We start from the raw sequence: 24,486 nt of genomic DNA on the forward strand, positions 1-24,486 counted from the left end.
TAGGGGGAGAGAGAGGAACCTGGGAGGGAAAGTAGTTGGGGTGGAGGAGAATAGGAGGAGAGGGGAACCTGATCTATTACTGGGTAAGGGAAAAGGACTGAAGTATTGAGGGCCACCAGAGAGAATGAAAACAAGGAACCTCAGGAGATAGGAGGTAACCCTCCAGAATGCACCAGAGACCTGGGAGGTGAGAGATTCCCAGGACTCAAAGGAAGAGACCTTAGATGAAATGCCGGATAGTAGGGAGAGGGAAATTATAGAGCTCACCACCAGCAGGAAGACAAGGCATCAAATGAGGGAGGGGGTTGCCATCCCACAGTCAAAATGTTGACCCAAAATTGTTCCTGTCTGAAAAAACTCCAGAGACGGAAATGGAGAGGACCCTGAGGAAAAGAAGGTCCATTGACAGGCCCAAAGTGGGATCCACCTCAAGGGGTGGTCCCAAAACCTGACACTATTACTGAGGCTGTACAACAAGACCCAACAAGCAGCTGAAGGTGTCAGATGCAGATACTTGCACCTCACCAGGTGACATAAACTGCTGACCCATGTGTTTGAATTAGGGAAAAGCTGGAAGAAACTGAGGAGGACAGTGATCCTGTAGGAGGACCAGCAGTCTCAGTTAATCTGGACCCCTGAGATCTCTCAAACATTGGACCTCCAGACAGCATACACCAGCTGACATGAGGCCCCCAACACACATACAGCAGAGGACAGCCAGGTCTGTGTTAAATCAGAAATGATGCACCTAACCCTCAAGAGACTGAGGACCCTAGGAAATGTAGAGGTGAGGTGAGATGGGGAGTGGGAGTTGGGGGTTGCGGACACCCTCGTGGAGACATAGGGCTAGGGAGGAATTATGGGATGTGGAGCACTCAGAGGTTTGATTGGGGGCAAATAAAATCTGATGTATAAAAACATAAAATAAATAAAAATTTAAAAGTCACAAATATTTCAAACTACATAAAAGTTTTAAAGTGTATCAAGAGATATAGAAAACTACTAAATTGATGATGCTTTGAAGATAAATTGTAATAATTATATTAAAAGAAAAAACATATAATCAAACCTTTCAGCTCTCACCTTAAGAAAATTTAAAATAATATACAAATTAAATATATATGGAAAAAAGAAGTAATATATATAATGCAGATATCACCTGATTAAATGACAAATAAGCAGAGGAAAAGTAGTGACACATGAGATTAATAATCCAAAAAAATAAAATGGATACAATTCCAGATTAAATGATCAAGACAAAAGGAGGCACAAAGTAATCCTAGAGTCAAGTAGAAAATAGTGACATTAAAATAGTCCTACAGATAACCAAAGAAAAAGAAATAATTGTATGAATTACATTGACTTAATGGTTAATGAAATTCATGGATGTCAGTTGCAAAACTGTGACAGTTTCTTAGGCTATAATATACAAATGAATATCAAAAAGTTAAAGATTTTGAAACTTAATAAAATTTTCCCTCAAAGAAACAAATAGCTTAGATGGATTTACTATTGTATCTCATAATTATATACTGATAGATTTTCCAAATATTCGAGAAATAATACCAATATCTTCAAGATTTTCAAAAGGTGGGTGAGGCTGTAATTTTATGCAGTCATTATGAAGACAAGCATGAGAGTGACATGAAATTTTGAAACATGATTAAAAAACAATGTGCCTTCCTAAAAAGCCAAGCATGCTCAATGAACAACCAAGGGAAAACACATCACCATTAAGGGAAGCTTGCCTCCATAGCAAAGGGAGAACGCACCATGTAGATTAAAATGAAAACCAGCTCAGTAATAAAGCAAAAAGGTAAGAAATACTTAACAGCATGGATAAATGTCTAAATGAAATTATTTTCAGTGAAAGAATCTAGGCAACAGAAGCACATATTGTATGTGTTATTTCTTTAGCCTCTGGAAAGGTGTGCTGTCAGGGTGGCCTTCAGGTCTATAGGGTCAGGAATGGAGGTGGAGGTAGAGGTTGACCAAAAAGGGCCACTGGGGAATTTTGATGAGATGTAGAAATGTTCTGTATTGCTTTTAAAATGTTAAATACTAGTTGTATTTGCCCAAACTCATTGGACTCTGTGCCTTAAAAGGCTGAGATTTGTGTATACAAACTATATATACTTCACTGAACCTCCCTTGACCAAGCAGGATGAATCAGGTAATAAAAAGGATAAAGAAGGCAATTTGCATGGATGGATATGATGTACTTTGATCATCCCATTTTCCTCTTGTATCCCTTTTCCCCCACTCACTGATCAGCCCCTTCCATTTCCTCAATAGCTCCCCTTCTCCCCTTCTGCTAGCATGTAATTTTTTATACTCTACATATGAAAGGAAATGGGTAATGGATCTCTGAGTCTGGCTTATTTCACTTAATATCATGGTCACTGGCTCCACCCATTTTCCCACAACAATATAACTTCATTCTTCTTTATGTCTAAATAGTACTCCACAGTGTATACATACCACATTTTATTTATCTATAATTCAAGGATTGTATAAATTTTCTATTGATAGTAGTACTGCATTTAATTGCCTTTGTGGGTTTTGTTTTGTTTTTGGTTGGTTGGTTGGTTGGTTGGCTGGCTGGTTGGTTGGTTGGTTGGTTGTTGGTTGGTTGATTGGTTGGTTGTTGGTTGGTTGGTTGGTTGGTTGGTTGGTTGTTGGTTGGTTGGTTGGTTGTTGGTTGGTTGGTTGGTTGGTTGATTGGTTGTTGGTTGGTTGGTTGGGTTTTTTGTAGAAGGTCACAGATAACTGTGCCTCCCTAATTCTTCTGTTTTGGAGTCCTATGATCAATAACAAAGCATTTAGGCTTTAGGATACAGGTTGCCTGCCATTTCCTGGACCTCTTGTAGTTATTGAAGATCTCCTTTAGTATGTGAACCCTACTCCAATGACATTTTCAATGGCTCAGTTTGAATGTGTCTTCTCTTTACTACCAGAATCCCAATTAATGAAAACAACAATAGCCAATCCCTGGTCCCATCACTTTGAAGCTATGAGTACTTGAGCTATTCTTTTAAAGATGTGCAGTCTTGTGGTTTGTTTGATTGCTGTGGTGTGAATAATTCCTCCTTAATGAGGTTTCTATCTGAATGAAATAAGGATCTATTGGCTGAAAAGCTTTCATTAATATTTTCTCTCTCTTGTTTTAATTCCCTTCCCCCTACACTTGTCATGGGATGCCTATTTTCTTCATCTTTATATACCTTTGCATGTTCCTACTTCCCTTTCTTTTGCAGGATAATGGAAAATGTATAAGTAAGTCCCTCAGAAGTGTACAATGTACAGAAGCCTATTCAAATGACTTCAATGTACCATGGCTTTGTTCCTGGAATAAACTGCTGCTATTTTTTTTTCTGCTGCAGAACAGTTAAGTTAAACTTTTGAATTAGGTCAACAAAATCCACAAATAGACTGGAATCTTTGGACTGTGTAACAGGGACAGATCTGGAATAAATCAGCTGTAGATATCACTTGTCAGAATGCTGGGGCGGGTGGGACATCACAGATCCTGGCTGTGGTAGCATCATGATGCATCCATTAAAACTATATTGAGAGTTTTCCATCATGTGGATTCAAGCTTAACATAATTGTTTTATGGCGGTAATGTCTAAACAAGGTTCCACAATTAGGTTATATTTTTATCTTGACTTGGGAACCACTGCTGCCAACTGCTCAGATTTCAGACTTGTTGAGACATATGTTACCCCTGGAAGCCCTTCATAAAAACAAAGTGTTTTACTGTCCCACCAATTCAGTGTGCTCTGGTTGGCTCGCCTGTGTAACTCCAAATTAACCATGCAATAGTTCCTATGCTAGTGAATAGTATTTTATATGGCTTGTAAGCAAAACCAAAGAACAATTTTATTTCTATTTGTGCAAAAATATAATCTGGTTTAGATTCTCTTTGGTAGCTTTAAAAATAGACAGAATGCAACCATGGGCAATGAATTGGATATGGAAATATGATATGACTTTGTAATCTAGCTCTGGCAGTGCACTTAGGTGTGTGTCCTCACTGAGTCAGTGAATTTTTCTAGCCTCAGTTACTGTATCTGATAAATGAAGTGCTACAGTGAATCAAACAAGCCAATAATGATCTAATAACATAGAAGGTGCCTATAAGGTCAGTCATTTTTAACTAATGTGCATATGTAGAAAACTGTGATTTCCAAGTAGTGAAGAAAATTTTCAGACAGAACAGGGAATATTTTGGTTGAAATAAAAGACAACAAGAGCAAGATAAGGGCGACTCTAACCTCTGCATTTATAGCCACATGCCACAGTGCTTTATTTATAGGGTTGTTAGTGGCTGGTTTCCTAATATAACCATGTCAGTTAAGAAGTACCTGTCTGATTCAGGGACACAGCACAGTGCTCCCAAGGCACAAACCACTCATCATTTCTGTAGACAATCATCTGATGTAAGATTCCCTCACTCCACCAATAAATCCGTATGTGTCTGATTAGAATCTTTTTAAATCTTGCTCCAACTCTTTAAACCTTGTTAGTGACTTTCACAAATCTTTGTGCATTTAGTTTCTCAAATACATTTTTATTACTCAGAACTCGACTAAAAGCTCTGGTAGAGATGCTGCTGCTGCAGCTGAGCACGAGCTAAGTGTGTACTTAAGTTTTCCAGAGTTGAGCTACTATCGCTACTCAAATACCACAATCAAAGCAACAGATAGAACAAATGTGGAAAGGAAAAGGGAGAATAGGGGAAATGGAGGGGGTGAGAGAGGAGGTGAGAGACTGGAAAAAAGGGAGTGATCAAGGAGGAAGACTAGAGGGAGGGAGTAAGGAAGGGAGAGAGAGAGAGGGAGAGAGAGAGAGAGAGAGAGAGAGAGAGAGAGAGAGAGAGAGAGAGAGAGAGAGTTGGTAAAATGTTCCGCTGAAAATCTGTGGAACTGATGTAAGAGAAAGCAACGACAGGGGTTGGAGTAAGTGGAGTAGAACTGAGACTATAAAAACACAGAAAGAAACTCACATCAGGGCTAAGTTTGGGATAAGCTGCAGGCAGAACTCTAAAGTTAGGAGCTCTGACTTCTCACAAGGTAAGCCAAATATGAAAACTGATAAAGATCTTGGGATTAGGTTTCTTTCTAACTGTTGCTTTTATTCCACATCCTTCTTAACTATTTCGTGTATTCCTTGGTTTTGATAAAATTAGAAGCAGCTTTTGATAAGTTTTCCTCTCTAGTGTGGAGTGGAAAAATCTAGCATATTTTGTAAAATATATTAGAAAGAGATAATTGGTAGACACTTCATATTTATTTGTGGTCTGTTTGTCTTTTTATTTCAAAAATGAGAGAGAGAGAGAGAGAGAGGAGAAATATTCATGGTTTTGTTTCTCACTCACCACAGATGTCTAGTATCAAGAAATGCAAGAAATGGGTTTTTTCTACATATGATTTAGATAAATTAGAATAGATGAGAAGGTTTTAACAGTCATTATATTTCTAACAAAATTAGAGCTTAAGAGTAACCCTTAAGAAATAAAATTCTATACTTATAAATTCTAAAGCATCTTATTTGTCTTAGTAGAAAAATAAATATATTAGCAACAAAGTTAAAGTAGACATATGTTTTGTTCAGTTTTTGAAATGTTCTTGCTACTTACTGATTGAATTAAGTATTAATAAGCTAATACATATTTTTGTGCTGTGTTTGAGACAAAATTAAAAATTCTACTTCAGGTTTTGATCATTACAGTAACATGTGAGGATGTATTCAATAAATTGAGCTCCAATAGTACAATATTCCTGCTCTGAATTGATTATGTTGGTATGGAAGAAAACTATTATTATTATCATTATTATTAGATATGTGATTACTATGTTCTGGTTCATCCTTTTGGAAATAAATTATAGCAATTTAAATGGATATGCAGTTACTGAATTAGAATCATCTAGCATGCTGTACTCCCAAATCAACTGTGCCTGTTGTCCTTTCTCTTTACTTTGGTACAATTCTTCAAACTGTTTAGTGACTTTCTCCAAGGGCATCATCTGCACAGCGTTCATGTCTCCCCTATAATTTTATTGCTCCATAGCCTCAGTCAAGCAATAAAAGGATTTAAGATTGGCATTTGCTTTCTCCCTTTTATTCCACAGGGTTTTAAAGAACTCTTATAAACTGAGCCATGAGCAATAAAGGAGAAGATACCTTTGTGTGACAAGATGTAGGAACCTCTGAGTTATATTTCTCTTTCTTCCTCAAATCCTCTTAATGACTTTGGTTTTTGTTTAGTCAACTTCGATCACTTCAATTTGTCTCAAATGAAAATATATTAAAAAAAAAACCACTATTATAGTTATGTCCCATCTTCCTATGCACTTCACATAAGCCTTAAGCATAAGAGTAGGACTTGGCAGTACTTTGTTATTGAACAGATAAAATAAATACAAGTGGCAAGACTATGAGAAAATATAATGACCAGGGCTCCTTTACCAATTACTTTTCCCATGTTAGAGAGTAAGTGTCAGTACCAGAAAATCTTCAGGCTAACCTTTAGATGTGATCTAATTTAACTTCTATCAATATGTCGCCTACTGTGTTCTGACCCTCTAGACAAATCTTACTTGGATTTGTTGGTTCAGCCAAAGGAACACAAGCCTTAGATTCTGGAAACTAGATTTCTAACGCCAGTGCCACCCAATAACTCTCTGAAACATGCAGATTGCCTGGGGCATATCCTAGTAAAACTGAAGTCTCTAGAGATGCCATTGTGTAGTAAAGGTCCTCTCCTAAACCTAGCCATTTTTAGGAGAGTACATTTAACCTGGACAGTGGCTTCAGTGTAGGTCAATTTTCAGATTATACACCACACACACTTATCCAGATAAATCTAGAGCTGTGCTCTAGAGCAGTGATCAGCATTGCTTGGCAACAGTTGTTCATTGCTTTGGCTGGCTTGAGCTGGGTTTAACTCAGTACTAATATTTCTTCCTTCTAGACATGCTGTCAGCCCAAGTCTTAAAACTAAGCACCCACTCCTGCCAGCAACAGTGCTCTTCCTCCTCTTACCCCCACTCTTCCAACACTTCTCTGTGTCCCCTTCCCCTCCCTTTCCAACAATGCTATACCTCTTCCCCTCCTTCCAATGTCAGTACACACCACCCCCTCCCTGCTCACACAGGTATTAATTAAATCCTCTCCTTGAATCAAGTTCATTTCTTTCTCTCCAAGCCTTACTTTCTCAGATATTGGGCTAAATTCAAATACATCTAACATTGCCCCTTTCTTTCCTAAAACTCCAGATTCTTATAGAACTTAAAGCCCTAACCATAGGAAAACTGTACTTTTTTGTTGGTGGTGGTTTGTTTGGTTTTTGTTTTTGTTTGTTTGTTTGTTTAATTAGATATTTTCTTCATTTACATTACAAATGCTATCCCAAAAGTCCCCTATACCCACTCCCTGCCCTGCTCCCCAACCTACCCACTCCTGCTTCCTGGCTCTGGCATTCCCCTGTACTGGGGCATATAATCTTTGCAAGACCAAGACCTCTCCTCCCAATGATGGCCGACTAGGCCATTTTCTGCTACATATGCAGCTAGAGACACGAGCTCTGGGGATACTGGTTAGTTCATATTGTTGTTCCTCCTATAGGGTTGCAGACCCCTTCAGTTCCTTGGGTACTCTCTCTATCTCCTCCATTGGGGCCCTGTGTTCCATCCCATAGCTGATTGTGAGCATCCACTTCTGTGTTTGCCAGGCATGGGCATTGCCTCACAAGAGATAGCTATATCAGGGTCCTGTCAGCAAAATCTTGCCAGCATATGAAAACTGTACGTTAAAAAGCATATAATTTTAGAAATTCACTTCATTTAATGTGGTCAGAGCTTGAAGAGTACTTATGGTTTGTGTACAAATGAGATCTCTTTCCTTTGTCTTCTACCTAGGAAAACTGACTAGTTAGAACAGAATGCTAACATTTTCATGGAAATACTACAACTCAAAGTAGTGATAGCACATCAGACATAACCCTGACTGTTGCTTGGAAAAATTGTTTCTGTTTTTACTCTTCTTTTATTTAATGTTTTTAACTAAAAGACAATCATATCATTTACTGCCTTTCTTTCCTTACCCCCAACCTCCCTTCTAAATCGATGGCATAGTTTTCTTTGATAATCGCTGTTCCATATTTATAAATAAACACATAAATATAAACCTATCATGGTAAGTTCATCATTATTGTTTTTGTGCATACTTCAGAGAGCTGCCACTTTGTATTAAATAACCAGTTAGTGATCTCACCCATGGGAGATGCTACTTCTCTGTCTCAGTACTTAATGTTATTTTCATTATTGTCTTGGTATTCTACGACTATACCATGTTTCTTGATTCTAGACACTAATGTTGTTTCTTAAATTTGAGGTCCAAGGATGACAGCCTTTTTAAAACTGTGTAGAATAGGCTTTTCTTGAAGGATAATAGAACTATTATTTATTGAATGATTGCTATTGCTGATGAGTTTACATGAACTATTTCTAATCTTCACAATAAATCTGCAGAGTCAGTCTCTATTTCCTTTCCAAAGTAAATAACAAAGAACATGAATGAGTAACAGGTACTGCTAGAGCTGAGATCCTGTGCTGTGTAACTCAAGGGCTTGCACACTTTCTCTCCTTCTCTTGTTCTAGTAGGAAGTGCAGAAAGTGCAAAGCAATTAGGAGGTTCTGGTCCTGTGGAAACTCAGCTTATCAGCTCATCAGCTCCAAACAAAAGAATTGTAATGCATTCCACACGGACTTAACATGCCTGTTGTAAACCAAAAAAGGATGCACAATAATTTTAAATATTAATATTTTCATTAAACTGTGCAAAAGATTTTTTATTTTATCAGTAAGTATATTTTTAAAACTTCAAAATAGCAAAAACTCTTTGAAGTTAAACATCAAACAAATGCTAATTTCAAGCCCAGTGAGGAAAATTATCAGTAATATTCCCATGATGTTTGTAAAACATGATTTTAATATTTTCAACTGTTAATATTCAAATAAATAATAATTATTTTAAGATATATTTTATTGTTATATCTCCCTTTTCATTTCTAATTTTAATTTGTATACTGTGCCCTCTGGTTAGTCTGACTAAAGGTTTAGCTATCTTATTGACGTTCTTTAAAAAAAAAAAAAAAAACAGCTCATTGTATAGTTCTTTTTGTTTCTATTTGGTTGATTTCAGCCTGAGTTTGATTATTTCCTGCTATATAACTCTCTTGGGTGTATTTACTTCCTTTTGTTCTAGAGCTTTCAGGTGTGCTGTCAAGCTGCTAGTATAAGCTCTCTTCTGTTTCTTTTTGCAGGCACTTGGAGCTATGAGCTTTCCTCTTAGCACTGCTTTTGTTGTGTCCCATAAGTTTTGATATGATGTGTTTTCATTTTCATTAAACTCTAAGAAGCCTTTAATTTCTCTCTTATTTCTTCCTTGACCAAGTTAACATTGAGTAGAGTGTTTTTCAGCTTCCATGTGTATGTGTGCTTTCCATTGCTTTCGTTGGTATTTAAGACCAGCCTTAGTCCATGCTGATCTCATAAGGTGCATGGGATTATTTCAAGCTTCTTGTATCTGTTGAGGCCTGTTTTGTGACCAGTTATATGGGCAATTTTGGAGAAGGTATTGTGAGGCGCTGAGAAGAAGGTACATTCTTTTGCTTTAGGATGAAATGTTCTATAAATATCTATTAGATCCATTTGGTTCATAATTTCTGTTAGTTTCACTGTGTCTCTGTTTAGTTTCTGTTCCCATGATCTGTCCTTTACTGAGAGTGGGGTGTTAAAGTCTCCCACTATTATTGTGTGGGATGAGATGTGTACTTTGAGCTATAGTAGAGTATCTTTTGTGAATGTGGGTTCCCTTGCATTTAATGCATAGATGTTCAGAGTTGAGAGGTCTTCTTGGTAGATTTTTTTTTCTTTAATGAATATGAAGTGTCCTTCTTTATCTTTTTTTATAACTTTTGGTTGAAAGTCAATTTTATTCAATATTACAATGGCTACTCCAGCTTGTTTCTTGGGACTGTTTTCTTGGAAAATTATTTTCTAGTCCTTTACTCTGAGGTAGTGACTGTCTTTGTCACTAAGGTACATTTCCTGTATGCAAAATGCTGGGTCCTGTTTAGGTATCCTGTCTGTTTGTCTATGTCTCTTTTGGGGAATTGAGTCCATTGATGTTAAGAGATATTAAGGAAAAGTGATAGTTGCTTCCTGTTATTTTTGTTGCTGGAGGTGGAGTTATGCTGTGTTGCTATCTTTCAGGTTTGTAGCTGAAGATTACCTTCTTGCTTTTTCTAGGGAGTAGTTTCCCTCCTTGTGCTGGTATTTTCCTTCTATTATCCTTTGTAGGGCTGGATTTGTGGAAAGATATTGTGTAAATTTGGTTTTGTCATGGAATATCTTGTATTCTCCATCTATGGTAATTGAGAGATTTTTTCTGGATATAGTAGCCTGGGCTAGCATTTGTGTTCTCTTAGGATCTGTATGAATTCTGCCCAGGATCTTCTAGCTTTCATAGTCTCTGGCAAGAAGTCTGGTGTAATTTTGATAGGTCCACCTTTATATGCTACTTGACCTTTTTCCCTTGCTGCTTTTAATATTCTTTCTTTGTTTAGTGCATTTGATGTTTTGATTATTATGTGACAGGAGGAATTTCTTTTCTGGTCCAGTCTATTTGGAGTTTTGTAGGCTTCTTGTATGTGCATGGACATCTCTTTCTTTAGGTTAGGGAAGTTTTCTTCTATAATTTTGTTAAAGACATTTACTGGCCCTTTAAGCTGGGAATCTTCTCTCTCTTCTGTACCTATTATCCTTAGGTTTCATCTTCTCATTGTGTCCTGGATTTCCTGGATGTTTTGGGTTAGGAGCTTTTTGCTTTTTGCATTTTCTGTGACTGTTGTGTCAATGCTTTCTGTGGTAACTTCTGCACCTGAGATTCTCTCTTCTAACTCTTATATTGTGTTGGTAATGATTGCATCTATGACTCCTGATCTCTTTCCCAGGTTTTCTAAGTCTAGAGTTGTCTCCGTTTATGATTTCTTTATTGTTTCTATTTCCATTTTTAGATCTTGGATGGTTTCGTTTATTTCCTTCACCTGTTTGATTGTGTTTTCCTGTAATCATTTAAGGGCTTTTTGAGTTTCCTCTTTAAGGGCGTCTAGGTGTTTACCTGTGTTCTCCTCTGTTTTCTTTAAGGGAGTTATTTATGTCCTTCTTAAAGTCCTTTATCACCATCGTGAGATGTGATTTCAAATCCGAATCTTGCTTTTCCAGTGTAATGGGGTATCTTGGAATTGCTATGGTGAGAGAATTGGATTCTGGTGATGCCAAGTAACCTTGGTTTCTATTGCTTATGTTCTTACACTTGCCTCCTGCCATCTGGTTATCTCTAGTGCTACCTGCCCTCGCTATATCTGACTGGAGCCTGTCCTTTCTGTGATCCTGGTTGTGTCAGAACTCCTCAGAGTTCAGCTGTGTCTGTGATTCAGTGATTCTGTGATGATTCTGTAATCCTGTGATCCTGAGATCCTGGGAGTTGAGCTGCCTCTGGGACTCTGAGATCCTGGTTTGACCAAGCTCCAGGGATCATGTGATCCTGTGATCCTGGTTGTATTAAAGCACCTGGGAGTGGAGCTTCTGGCTCCACTTGTTGGCCTGGCTGTAGAGTTAGCACCCAAGGTCTCCTCATGGCAACAGACCAGACTGGAAGGAACTTGTGCCACTGGTCAGGTGGAGTTCCTGTGTTCCTGGGTCCCGCTGGTCCCAATTACTTCCTGGTGTTGGGGAAGATGTTTTCTCTTCCTTACCTCTGATCCTATGATGCAAAATTTCTTTAAAGATTATCCAAATATTGAAGAAATAATATGCTCTTGCAAGAAGAAATTTGTGGGCTGCTCAAGTAGGCAACTAAGGGTTGGACAGGTGTCTGTGTACAAATCTCACATTCCTAACATGTAAAATAGACTACTTAACATCTTGTTGTTAGGTAGAAGAAAATTCATATTTACTCTTATATTTACATTTTAGAGAGTATTTTTCATTGCTTCTAGTGGCTAATTTTATGTCACTTAAGTATAAGACTAATGTTAACTGTTGTATATGTAGAAGGGAGGATAAAGGATGGAGTGGTAATAGTCTACTTTCTCTTCATTCCACTTATCTAACTTGACCTTCTGAAAACCTTTCCATGTTATAGTTTCCATGTATCAAACCTGTGCATTTGTGTGCAACTCTGTCAGCTTTTTCTCTATCTACAGTGTCAAAGGATGTATTTTGTCCCATTGGTGAGTATCAGAAATAAACAACTAATTTTATTCAAAGATTTGACTATAATAACAGGCTAAAGTGTTTGTTTGTTTTTTTTTTTTTCTGGTTGTGAGAAGCATTGTTTTACACCATCATTTATCTATGCAGAGGTCTAATTGCCATTTGGCATTTAATAAGATGTCTGAAGCTAGCTCCAAGGGTGATTCTTGGGGGTTGTGATGTGCGTCACTTCCACAGGGATGATGATGTGGAATGGTACTGAATGTGACTGGACTTTAGCATGGATTTAATCAAACTTCATTGTTAGTGTGTAAACTTGCCCGTGTTTTCTCTTAACCTCACTTAGCATGTTGATATAAGTTAGATTCCATATCATTTAAACTTGGTTATTAATAACTACCATGTGCTTGTGCTTACCTACTAATTAAGACTGCTTTCTAAAATATACAATGTTGCCTGGCAGGCATTTTTCAAGGTGCAAACGTGGACTGGAAAATATCACCCAGCCACTGCCTTTGAGGAGCTTATAAACACAGCCAAACTGTAAATGGATTTAAGCATTTTGGTGGTAGTGTTACTGGGATCATTCTTTAGGGTAACATGTTAAGCTTCAGACTTCTTTGCTAATTTTTAAAGATTATGATTAAGAATTTTTTCTAATTCCAGAGGCACTTAATACAAGTTTAATTGTTGTAATATTGGAAACCTATAGTAGATGAAATGGTGTCAAATTAAAGAAAATCAGTTGATAAATGTGTATGTGTGTGTAATTATATCTTTATAATTACATGCATAATTACATACATTATGAGAAATGGAAATGCATTTTGCATATTTGTATATGTACAATATATAATATTAGCATATATATGTATATATATATATATATATATGTGTGTGTGTGTGTGTGTGTGTGTGTGTGTGTGGGTGTGTGTGTGTGTGGGTGTGTGTATAATATCAGTTAAGGGGAAGTTTTTAAGGAAGCATTTTAAAATAACTTTCCCTGAGTGTTGCAAGTTGGAAGAATGATAATTTGCTAGTATATATATATATATATATATATATATATATATATATATATATGTGTGTGTGTGTGTGTGTGTGTGTGTGTGTATGAAACTAGTGTGTATATATATATATGTTATATATTATGCTAGTATATACATATACATGCTATACATATATGTATACACTAGCATAATATATATGTATGTATGTATGTGTCACTCACTGGCTTCAGAAAAGTAAGTAAACATCAGAGTTCAGTGAGCCAAGGCCCATGTCACTTGATACAGAGAGGAAAAGACTTGCCCAAAACTGAATCATTAGGTAGTAGTCAGGCTAGGATGGAGCCTGCTGTTCATGACTCCTGCATCTGCTCTACTTTTATAATAAGCCTCAGATTTTAAGTTAATCAATTCCTCTGTTGGGATCTCTTTCAGAATGACAATCTGTTGTCCCTCTGGTCTCTCCTGTTCCTGAATTCTTCTCTACTAACAAGGAGGTCTGCATGACTATGAGATGAGAGGAAGGGGACATTTAAAAAACTTAGTGTGATTTTAGAGTCTAGTTAGGATGGTGCTCACACACCTTGTGCATTGAGGAGCATGTGCATTTCCAGATGAGGAATAATAATATGGTCGTTGAGTGAACAGGGGCAGCTAGCCATGACAGAGAGTCAGTGCTAGTGCTTATTGGTAAAGGCTTTGCCCTCTCTCACAGTGGGAAAGGCTTAAGAAAAGGTTAAAAACTTGATCAGTTAATAATAAATCCTCTATTTTTAATTGATTGTATTCAATTTTTAATTTATTTCTATTGAAAATGTGGGTGAATGGGTGATATGTTAAATGTTTCCAATCTAGATATTAGAGAAAATTAAAATTTTCCACATTCTACTAAAAATGTACCCACAAAACTAGTACCACCGTGAATTTCTGATGTTTGGGTCAACTATCCCTAAGTTAGGTAATTATCATAAAGTTCCAAACTAAAAACAACTTTAACGATCTAAAGAGTTTTTTCACCACTAGTCTTCAAATCCATGTTTTAAGACTAAAGGGATCTGCAATCCTATTGTTGGAACAGCATGATGTACTAACCAGAACCCCGGAGCTCTTGTCTCTAGCTGCATATGTATCGAAAGATGGCCTAGTCGGCCATCACTGGAAAGAGAGGCCCATTGGACTTGCAAACTTTATATGCCCCAATATAGGGGAATGCCAGGGCCAAAAGAATGGGAATGGGTGGGTAGGGAAGTGGGGGGCGCTATGGGGGACTTTTGGGATAGCATTGGAAATGTAATTGAGGGAAATATGTAATAAAAATATTAAAAATTAAAAAAAAAACAAAACAACAACAAAAAAAAGAATCTTAGTTCCAAAGTGCATCCGATCAGGCACCATTTTCTTTAGCTTCCCCTCTTCTCTGTCTATGTTACAGAACATTTTATCCATTTCGACACACCACCAACGTTCTGATTCCTTTGTTCACTGACTATTATTAAACTGGAAGCTGCTTTCTTCACACTCAATTCCCTATTTTGGCGTTCAAACAAAACTAACGCAAGCTTTGCACTGCTGAACTTCCACATTTCAGTATGCTTAAAAAGCATGAATAATGTGCTTTTAAATAATGTGCACATTGTATCTCTCTCCATGGATCTATGCTCCACTACTACAACCTAGGGTTGGAAGATCCTTTCCAGATATAAGAAATTGTCACACGGGGAAAGTCTAAAAGGTGGTTTCCAATATTTCACAAAGTAAAGTATTTACCAAGATGATTAAATAGTCCAATTGTAATACATAACACAAAATATGATGGAGTGTTTAATATATACTATACATTTTATTGTAATAAATAGTATCTAGGCATACTAAATAAAATGTCCCAATGACTTACAAATGAGACACCTACAAAATCTTAAAAGGTATATTCTGCGCCCTGTTTGCTTTAGAATTCTTTATAACTCCAAGAAATATAACTCAAAAAGCTACTCAGTTAAAGTGGGAAATCTAGCATGGTATACAACCACCACCCTGACACTTCGGAACTAATGTAGAATAATAATGAATTTGGGTTTACCCTGGGCTACATGACTTAAAAGAAAAGAAAGAAAGCTTTAGGTTTTTTTGTTTTTTTTTTCTTATTTGTACTTTACTTCTCCTTTGGTGAATTTGTACAAAAATATTCATTGAGAGTTTCTTCTGTGATTTGGAGAGCACATTGGTCCTAGGAAACTTTTAAATCATGGGCTATATTTATTCACTATCAACAAAATAGAGAAATGTGGCTAAACCTGGTCATTTTCTTCCCTCCCTATAATTTCCTCTGTTTCTAATTTTGTAGCAATCAAGTTTGAATGAGTTAATCAAATGTCGCTTGTTCAGCAGGTGCCAGAGTGCTTATTTATGTTAGTGTGCAAAGCCATATTTAGGAGCTCAGTCTGTTGGTTTACTGGATACAAGCATGGCTTTAAAACATTAAATACATGTATTTAAACTCGGCGTTTATTTTTACACCTTCCTATCCAAATGATCAGGATGTGGCTATCTGTTAGAAGATATATTAAAACTGTTTTTGTATATACACCCAAGGTCCAAAATACTCGTGTTAGATGTAATCATCAATATTGAAAACACAATTATTCTGTTCCATTTAAAAGCCTGTGGGCTTGAAGGAAACTTTGGTTGGTAAGATGTTCATAAAAATAGGTAAAGAAAATCCACATGGAAAGCCTTGTAAAACAGATCACTTTGGCACTTTAAAAACTATTTTTAGAGTAATAAAAACTAAAGAAGGTAAACATGAGGATTGGAATTTCCCTTTGATTAAATGGGAGTGTTACTTCTAAATGTAGGTATATAAGAAATCTGGGATTATTTTTAAAATGCAGCTATACTTTTTAGGTATCTTTCTTTGTACACATGAAAATAAAAGAAACGAGCAAAATCTGGAGAAAAGTATAAACAAAGAAGTGACACGTTTCCTGAAGGAAAAACTAATGCTTTTTGTTGATGTTTTAATTAAATGGTATTTTAATCAAACGATTACTGCTGTGCTCTCTGAAGATTTTTGTTTTCTATATTTGGAGATATAATTTTATTTATCATTTTCTTACACTCTATGAATATATCAACTAAATACCAACTTACCAAACAGAAAACACACACTTTGCTTTCCTTTTCCTGAAATGGTAGGATACAGACAAGATGCTAGTGACTGGCATTAGCCTCAAGTTTCCAAAGGAGAATAATTAATGTCATAACAAACAAGTAGTTTAAGCTAAATTATTATTGCATTTGATAAAACAAACATTGTAGACATGGTGACGATCTTTTTCTTTGTTTTAAATCTTAAGCAAGACATTATGAAGATGTTATTCTGTCTAAAAAATAATTATTCATGTCATTGCATATGACACAAATTACTAAGATCTACTGTCAGATTTCACAGCAATAATAAGGAAGTATAAAGTCAGGGGACACAGTAACACATGCATAGTTACTAAGGCAATGTTGCATAGTGGCACATAGATGTTGCTTCATGTGCAAATAATAGAGAGCATATAAGAGAAAGGCCTTATAGGTCAATCAATTCCATCCTATTGAATTTTTTGAAATAAAAATTATTTCTCACTTCATAAATTAGAAAATTAAAGCTCAGGTGAGTTAAATAAACCATGTCCAAGATCATAGCAACACTAAAGCAAAATGAGACTCAAAACCAATTCTTCAAATTTCAAACTCTTTTTCTGTTTGTCCTAGAAAGTGTTCTAAGAGATTATTTTATGAGGAGATTAACATCCAAGCCTGTGGTCTTCCATCACTTCAATGGGCAATTCCTCTTCCTTTATTATGCTGTATTTTAAGACGATCACATCAAACCTCCAGGCAACAAACTTAATGGAATCGTGATGAGCTGTAATCAGAAGCATAGTGTTTTACTGTAAAAACTCTGAAATTTGAAATTTGTTCATGCTTACTACTCACAGTTAAAAAATGTAATATACTCAGGTGTGTTTACTTTCTAAAATTAACTTCCTTACATTTCTTCAAGTCATATTAATTTTATTCCCACCTTTATCTTCCTTCCTCAGAGGTAACCATAATCAAGAAACAAGTTTTGATGAGATATACACACACACACAAACACAGATAGAAGATAGATAGATAGATAGATAGATAGATAGATAGATAGATAGATAGATAGATAGATAGATAGATAGATAGATAGATAGAAGGATACATGGATATATGGATAGATAGCTAATAGGTAGGTAGGTCGACAGAACACAACATATGGAATTGTTTTGAATATTTACATAGCAATTTATGTAATAGTTTGTATAATGTAGATAGCTTTATGTCCTGTATATGTTTTACACTTCCATATTTACTCAAAATAATTACTTTGAAAGCACATAGCCATATACATATTAAATTTATTTGTTTTAAAACTAGATATCCATTTGGGTAGTATCATTTAAACCCATAATTTGAATGTTTCTTATTTAATTCAGGCCGTGCTCTCTTGAATTAGAGCACCTCAATTGATTTTTATTTGTACTACTAAAAGTAGTGAGGTTATGAACATTCCAACAGCTATATCCTTATACGCATGTAGACATTTCTCAAGGATATAAACCTAGAATTGAAATAAAGGAACAGTTGTTGCAACCTGACTATTTTTAACCTCTCTCTGTATTTTGCCCAATTTCCCTCAAACAACTCTATGCAGTTCCAAGTCCACCAAGAATTTTTGTGACTTTTTTCCCAAATACTTCTAATACTTGCAGCGAAGAATTTTTAATGTGATGTGCATACTACGCAATGGTGTTTGTGCTGTGGAGTATACCATTGTCTTCTCTCTTTTCTATGAAACATCTATATATAATAACTTGGGCCTATTTTTTATTTGATTGTTTTTATACTTTTCTAATCAGAGTGAATTATGTGTCCTAGTAGCTTTTTTTTTTCTTATTTATACATGTTGGAAACATCATCTATGTTCTAAGTCTCTTAATTTTGTTATTAGGATTTGGTAGAATCTCAACATACATAATTTTCTAATTTTAGAATATTAAATTTTGACACTTTTTAAATAACATATTCACCCTTTTGAATCTTGTTTATGGAATCTTGATTCAACAAAGAATATTAAGATATTCTCTTATTGAATATATAGTGTTTTCAGAATTTTTAATTTAATGCTTTCAGGTGTACCATGAGCCTGTTTCAGAGACAGGCCCAATGCTTTATTCTCTCACATTTTTTGTCAAAATGAAGTTGTAATCTCCCCACTGCTTCAGTAATAAAATTGTATAATATTGATGTCTCAGATATTTGTCTAGCTTTAACTAAGTTATTATTATAGATATATAGATAAAATGTATGTTACCTTGGAAATAAATCCTTTATATATTTTGTTACAGGAGACTGACAGATTTTATTAGGCATTATTTAGGTTGGTTGACATGCACTGCAGCACAGAGAAGTGAATGGCTTTACTTCTAAGAAACTTTTCATTAGCTTCTGTTTTCTGTATTTATATTTAAACTAATTACTCTAAACCCTGATGTATCTGATCCTAGATGCTGGACTGGAGATCAGCAAGTACACACTTCATCCTGGCTATGATTGTGATGCTGTGGGGCTCAGGAAAGGCATTCTCTGTGGACTTTGCATCAGAGGTAATGGAAATTAGCTTAGGATGTCACATGAAAGGGCGCAGGAGATGGCTCAGCCATTAAAATGTTACTCAAGTAATCATGAGAGCATGAATTCAGCTCCCCAGCATCCATAGGCAAGCTGGCTACAGCAACAGGCACCCAGGATTCCAGTACTGGGGATGTTAAGACAGAACTTCTGGTACGTTTTAGCTAGCCAGTCTACCCTTGTCGGTGAGCTCCGTATTCAACAAGAGTGCCTAGCTTAAAAAATAAAATAAAGTAAAATACTTGATGTTAGTCTCTGACCTATTTTCACACACACACACATACACACACAATGATTACATTTTAAGAAACATAAGCTTTTTATACTACAATCAGAAGATTATAGTATAACCATCTTCAGAACACAAACTCAAGAAGATAAACATTTTTTTCTGTTATTTCCTTTCATTGCCAATGGCATTCAAGGTCACAGACTTCAAATACATAAATGATAATAACTATTGAGTTAAAAGAACTCAGAGCAAGTGACTTAGATATTTTTAAAAAGTTAATAAGATTTGTATTCCTCAAAAAAATAAAAAAGTAAAAATTAATTTATTATCACTACAAACATTTTAATTTCATCATTGCATCAACATGAGACATTATTGTATATAATATAAAGTTGGTTGCATGCTGAATTTTACATAGTTTTAGCCAAACCTTTTATTACAATAGGACACAAAATTATGGTTTTTATATTATATTAGTTGGAAGACTAAAAACCCTTTCCAGATGTCTCAGGTCCTGTTATTTTGTCTGTGGTCTTTTGTTCTCCCAAGAAGATTCTTTTTTCAGGGCTTGGTAGGCTGTGACCATTGGCTTCATACAGTAGTCAAGAGTATCACAGCCAGATACTGCTGACTGAATAATGTTCTAACATTCTTGCAGGCCACAGGTATAGGCACCTGTTACACCCCTGGCACAGTCCTAGGATGTTCAGAATCCCCAGCCCTTAACAGCAAGGAGTAGTACAATTTCTGGTCCTAAAGTGTCTAAGGTTCGTAAGGCCTGCCACATGTCTCTGGTATAATTCCAAAGACTGTGATTTTACTTTCCTAGCTGTTTAGAATCATCTGTCCTTCAAACTCAGGTCCATGATCGTTCACACCTTCTCTTCACTGCTTCCACTTATGTTGTTTCTGCCTTGGAGGTTCTCTGGTCAAACTCTCCAATTATCTGTTTCTGTTATGATGGTCACAGCTGCCATTGAAGAGAAAGTAACCAGCCTTGGTTTGTACCTCTGCTACCTTGGTGCCTGCTACCCCTCTGCTGCCAGCTCCTGTCTTTGTTGTAAAAACTGTGAACTGTTTCTGAAGCTCTGCCTTGCCTCTACAACCATAAAGGCGGCAGGAAAAGCCACTGCCAGGGAAGAAGCTTTGCAGTGGACCTAACATTGCAAGGGCAGAAGAGGATTTCTATCAGTCGGTAGTTTAGCACATGAGTTCAATGTCCTTATACAGCCAGCAATACAGACTGCTTACAGAAAATCTTCATGAAAATATGTTTACACTAATCATAGCACTGTTGGGTTTATACCAAAGGCAATGGTCCATCTGCTAGGCCACCCCTCTGAGCCTGTTGGGAGTAATTGGAGGGAAAATCGAGCCCAGCTGATTTGAAACAGTGTCATGACTCAGTGTCATGACTCGGTAGCCAGCAGTTTCCCCTGTCATGCAGCTTCCTCCAGCCACCTCTTTAGTATGTGAAGATGTTAAGCGTCATTGTGTGTGGCAGGTGATGGTGATGTGTATGTGATGGGTGCTCAGCATAAGGGTATTATGCTCAAGGCCACCAAGGTAAAGATTATCAACTGCCCTTTAAGGAGTTGAGTCATTCCAACCACACTATTATCTTGAAAAAGAAACTCAAAGGGAAATAAACCTCAAAGAGAGAATCTACAGTAAGAACATATTAAAGTTCATATTAGCAGCACTCTTGCAATGCTCACCCCCTGATTAGAACCCAGCAGAGATCTAGGACTCCCCAGTCTGTCTCATTTGTGTCAATATTAAAAGATTTTTGCCTTCGAAGTTATGTCTCCCCCCTCTTTGTGGAGTCTTTCCTGGGACTTAGCACCCTTCCTCCTCACATCTTTGTTGTGATCCACCTTGTGACCCAAGGAAGCATGTGAGTAAAGGGAGAAGGAAAGAAACACTGAGGACAAATCTCCTAGAGAATAGTCTCAGGTGCCTAGTACAGAAGCTGTATTCCATGACTATGGAGGAGCTTGAGATTTGTAACAACAGCAGCTTCTAAAACGCTGGTCCTGGGCTTCAGAAGATAACAGAGACTTTCCACACTGAACACTCTCAGTCTTTTATGGCTAGCATGAAGTACAAAGAGAAACCATACATAGCAGATAAACAAATAAAATTTGCCTGGAACAGTACTATTCTTGGGGTAGTTCTACACATTGTTTATACTTTGTTAGTAAATCATATGGGCTGAGATATTAGTTTCCTAGGGCACAGAAACAGCATTTTGTATATTTTCACCTCCCTTACCTCTAATGCAGAACCTGGAACACAAAGATGCCAGTGGCTAATGAATGAGTCATGGAAGTAAAATAGAATGACAGAAAAAAAAATTCAGATTTTTGTTATAAGCAAAGTGTCAGGACAGACATTGCATAGAAGAAATAAAAGCTTAATCAGATAGCCACTATCTTGTGTTACTTATACTTTAATAAGCAATGTAAATTTGTGGTAACATTTAAAGTAAATTGTAATGTAGGGACGAAAGAGATACAGAGGGGGTACTATGATAGACAAGGAAGGATGCAGTTGTTCTGGGGCTGAATCTGAAAGACTAATCAGTAAATATGTTAAATTTTAGAAACATGCTGGGGGGTGGGGAAGGGTTGTTCTTTTCTCCTGGGTGTATTCTACCTCTGTATGTTTTAGTCCCACAAAGTTTAGCTTTCTTTCTAAATCGTAACCCTGGGAGAACATAAAAGGATCAACAGGCATGTCATCTAGTGGTAGGAAGTGGCTATTGCTAATCTTGTACATACTTATATTTCATGATTTAAGTGAACAGGAGTATCTTTACCTTCCCTGTAGGAGTTTGGAACAGCAAGCTTGCAGTCGCCACCCACAGCCAGAGAAGAGAAGTCAGCCACTGAGCTTGTGGCTAAGCTCCTGCGTCTTCATGATCTGGGGTCCTTAGAGAATGATGTATTTGAGACCAAGAAAAAGAGAAGCTTCCCTGGCTTTGGGTCTCCCCTTGACAGACTCTCAGCTGGGTCTGTAGAGCATAGAGGGAAACAAAGGTAGGTGGACAAGGAAAATAACCCCACGGATGGCTCTTCCATTTTAGATTCTGCAGCATGATCCCACGATGGGCCAAGGGTGGGAGTGGGTGGGTAGGAGAGCAGGGTAGGGGGAAGGTGCAGGGAACTTTGGGGGTAGCATTTGAAATGTAAATAAAGAATATATATATATATATATATACATATATATATATATATACACACACACACACACACACACACACACACACACATATATATATATATATATATATATATATATATATATATATATATCGGCAAATAAAAAAGCATCATGGAAAACATAGATGTGAACAGAAACTGAGTGTGCTGGTCAACTTGTGGGTCAAATGATTATGTAGAAGCAGGAGGAATATGGTGGTTTGCTTTAATATCTTAGTGTGCTTCTCAAGGAAGACATTCTTACATGGAGTTTAAAATACTATTGTTTGTGGTAGGTAAAGGCAGTGTGTATGTGATGGGTACTCAGTCACCTGAGAATGCTACTTCAAAGGTATAGGCAGAGCAGTGTTTTCATGTTATTCTTAATACAGAGCTTCTTAAAACAATATGAATTAATATGTCTCCTACCGTGGATGCTCTACCGCAAAGGATGTTCAGAATTTGTTTTGAAACACACTTGTTTAAATCAAATTTCTTTTTTTTTCCTGGCCATGTGTTTCATACAAAATATTCCATAATCTTTGGATTATTTCTCTCTAGATTGAATATAAGTACTTACCAAGATAAAATCAGATGACAAAGTCAATCAGAACTGTTTTGTAAGCTACTAATAGTTACAATATGATTAGAATATATTCTTCGATGCTTTCCCTTAATTAACGGTTAAAGAATCACTGTATTACTCTCAATAACTTAAACCACCAATCTATACATAATTCATTTTCTACCCTAAGTATCTGTTCTTCTCGCTGCAATTGCATATTATAGTGCCATAAGAGTCCCCTCGTACCACATCTTATTTTCGCTGTCCTCTAATCCCATTATGTGTATGTGTGTTTGTGTGTGTGTGTGTGTGTGTGTGTATACACACACACACACACACACACATATATATATATTGCATAAGTATTTCTCCCTCACTAAAGCTTCTCTGATTCTAACCTAGTTATTTGTTTTTCAAATTGATTGTTTCTGGTCTTTCTTCATGTCTTTCTTTACACTATCTCCATTTTATCACAAACCCATCCTAGTCTTCTGTCCTTTGATGATGATCATCTACATAAAAATGCTTATATGAAACATTTCCCATTGCTTATAGAGTGAAGATTAATTGCTCAAGAAATAGTGCAAAATATTTCTGGAATAGCACACCATGCTTTTCCATCATCAACATATCTTCTGCCAAGAATCCCTTGGTTTACTCAGTATCATGACTGGTTCTGTTTGGTGATTCCATGATTATGTTGATAATAAAGTTGCAGAAAGCAATGTCTTTCAGTCCTGAAAATTTCTCAAAGTTCTACTAGGAATGGAACCATTCATTAGAGGTTGAAATTCATTTAAACTGTAATTGAAAACCAACTTATAACCTATTTTGAAATTTATATACTCTAAAACAGACAAATAAAGATTTAGTTACATTTTGAGTCTAAGTGTGATGTCATACTCTTCCCAGTGGGAAGGAGAAGGAACACACATGCACGCATGCGCACACATGTATGCATGCTAACTAATCCTCAATCCGAATTATAGATAGAACCATAAACCAACTTTATGAACCAATGAGTTTTTTAGGTTACTTACATAAATGTGGGTGAAGGGTCACATACAGGAGCAGAAAGAAAGATGACTCAAAGACAGCTGTATCACCGAAGCTCACTGAGAACTTGAAACACACTGCACAGCCTACAGGCAGCTTAACAGTTTGGAACTTGTCCTTTCTAGGTCCCTCAGTTGTTCTGAACTTCTTCAAGGCAGCTCAGTTTTTCCCTTCTTGCCTGGTTTGTGAATCATCTAAGCCACTTGTCTATCTAAGTATGTCTCTACTATTTATATACTCTTGGAAAGGACGTGGTATAGTAAATCTGGTTGGTTTCAGGGACTTCCTGATGCTATTTATGAGTGTTTACTTCTTGTCTAGAGAACTTTTCTGAGGATGGAAAGTTTCAACTTCAGATGAGCAAAGCAACCAGAGAGACATTAGCATAAGAATTAGCTACATCATTACTTTTAAAACTATGTTAGAATGG

General features: G+C 36.5%; 1 protein-coding gene and 1 long non-coding RNA gene across 3 annotated transcripts in view; one reads left to right on the forward strand and one right to left on the reverse strand.

Annotated features, from left to right (window-relative positions):
- The first annotated feature begins 4,862 nt into the window (after positions 1–4,862).
- The window catches only part of Ostn (osteocrin), a 45,026-nt gene continuing 25,402 nt past the window's right edge, over positions 4,863–24,486 (forward strand). The window contains exons 1-4 of one of the 2 annotated variants that reach the window (XM_029470661.1): positions 4,890–5,075; positions 12,275–12,301; positions 18,877–18,975; positions 22,065–22,273. In XM_029470661.1, coding sequence (XP_029326521.1) covers positions 12,284–12,301; positions 18,877–18,975; positions 22,065–22,273 — 326 coding nt within the window. In that variant the 5' untranslated portion in view covers positions 4,890–5,075; positions 12,275–12,283. Of the gene's footprint in view, positions 5,076–12,274; positions 12,302–18,876; positions 18,976–22,064; positions 22,274–24,486 lie in introns of both variants that reach the window. The other variant, XM_021185349.1, reaches the window with a different exon arrangement.
- On the reverse strand, positions 15,432–24,260 carry LOC110311804. Its single transcript, XR_002379995.1, has 4 exons — positions 24,041–24,260; positions 22,054–22,248; positions 17,364–17,369; positions 15,432–17,204 (listed from the first exon to the last, which is right to left on the reverse strand). It is a non-coding gene; the product is annotated as an uncharacterized LOC110311804 (long non-coding RNA).

This window comes from Mus caroli, chromosome 16 (genome assembly GCF_900094665.2).
Source record: "Mus caroli chromosome 16, CAROLI_EIJ_v1.1, whole genome shotgun sequence".
Taxonomy (NCBI): Eukaryota; Metazoa; Chordata; class Mammalia; order Rodentia; family Muridae; genus Mus; species Mus caroli.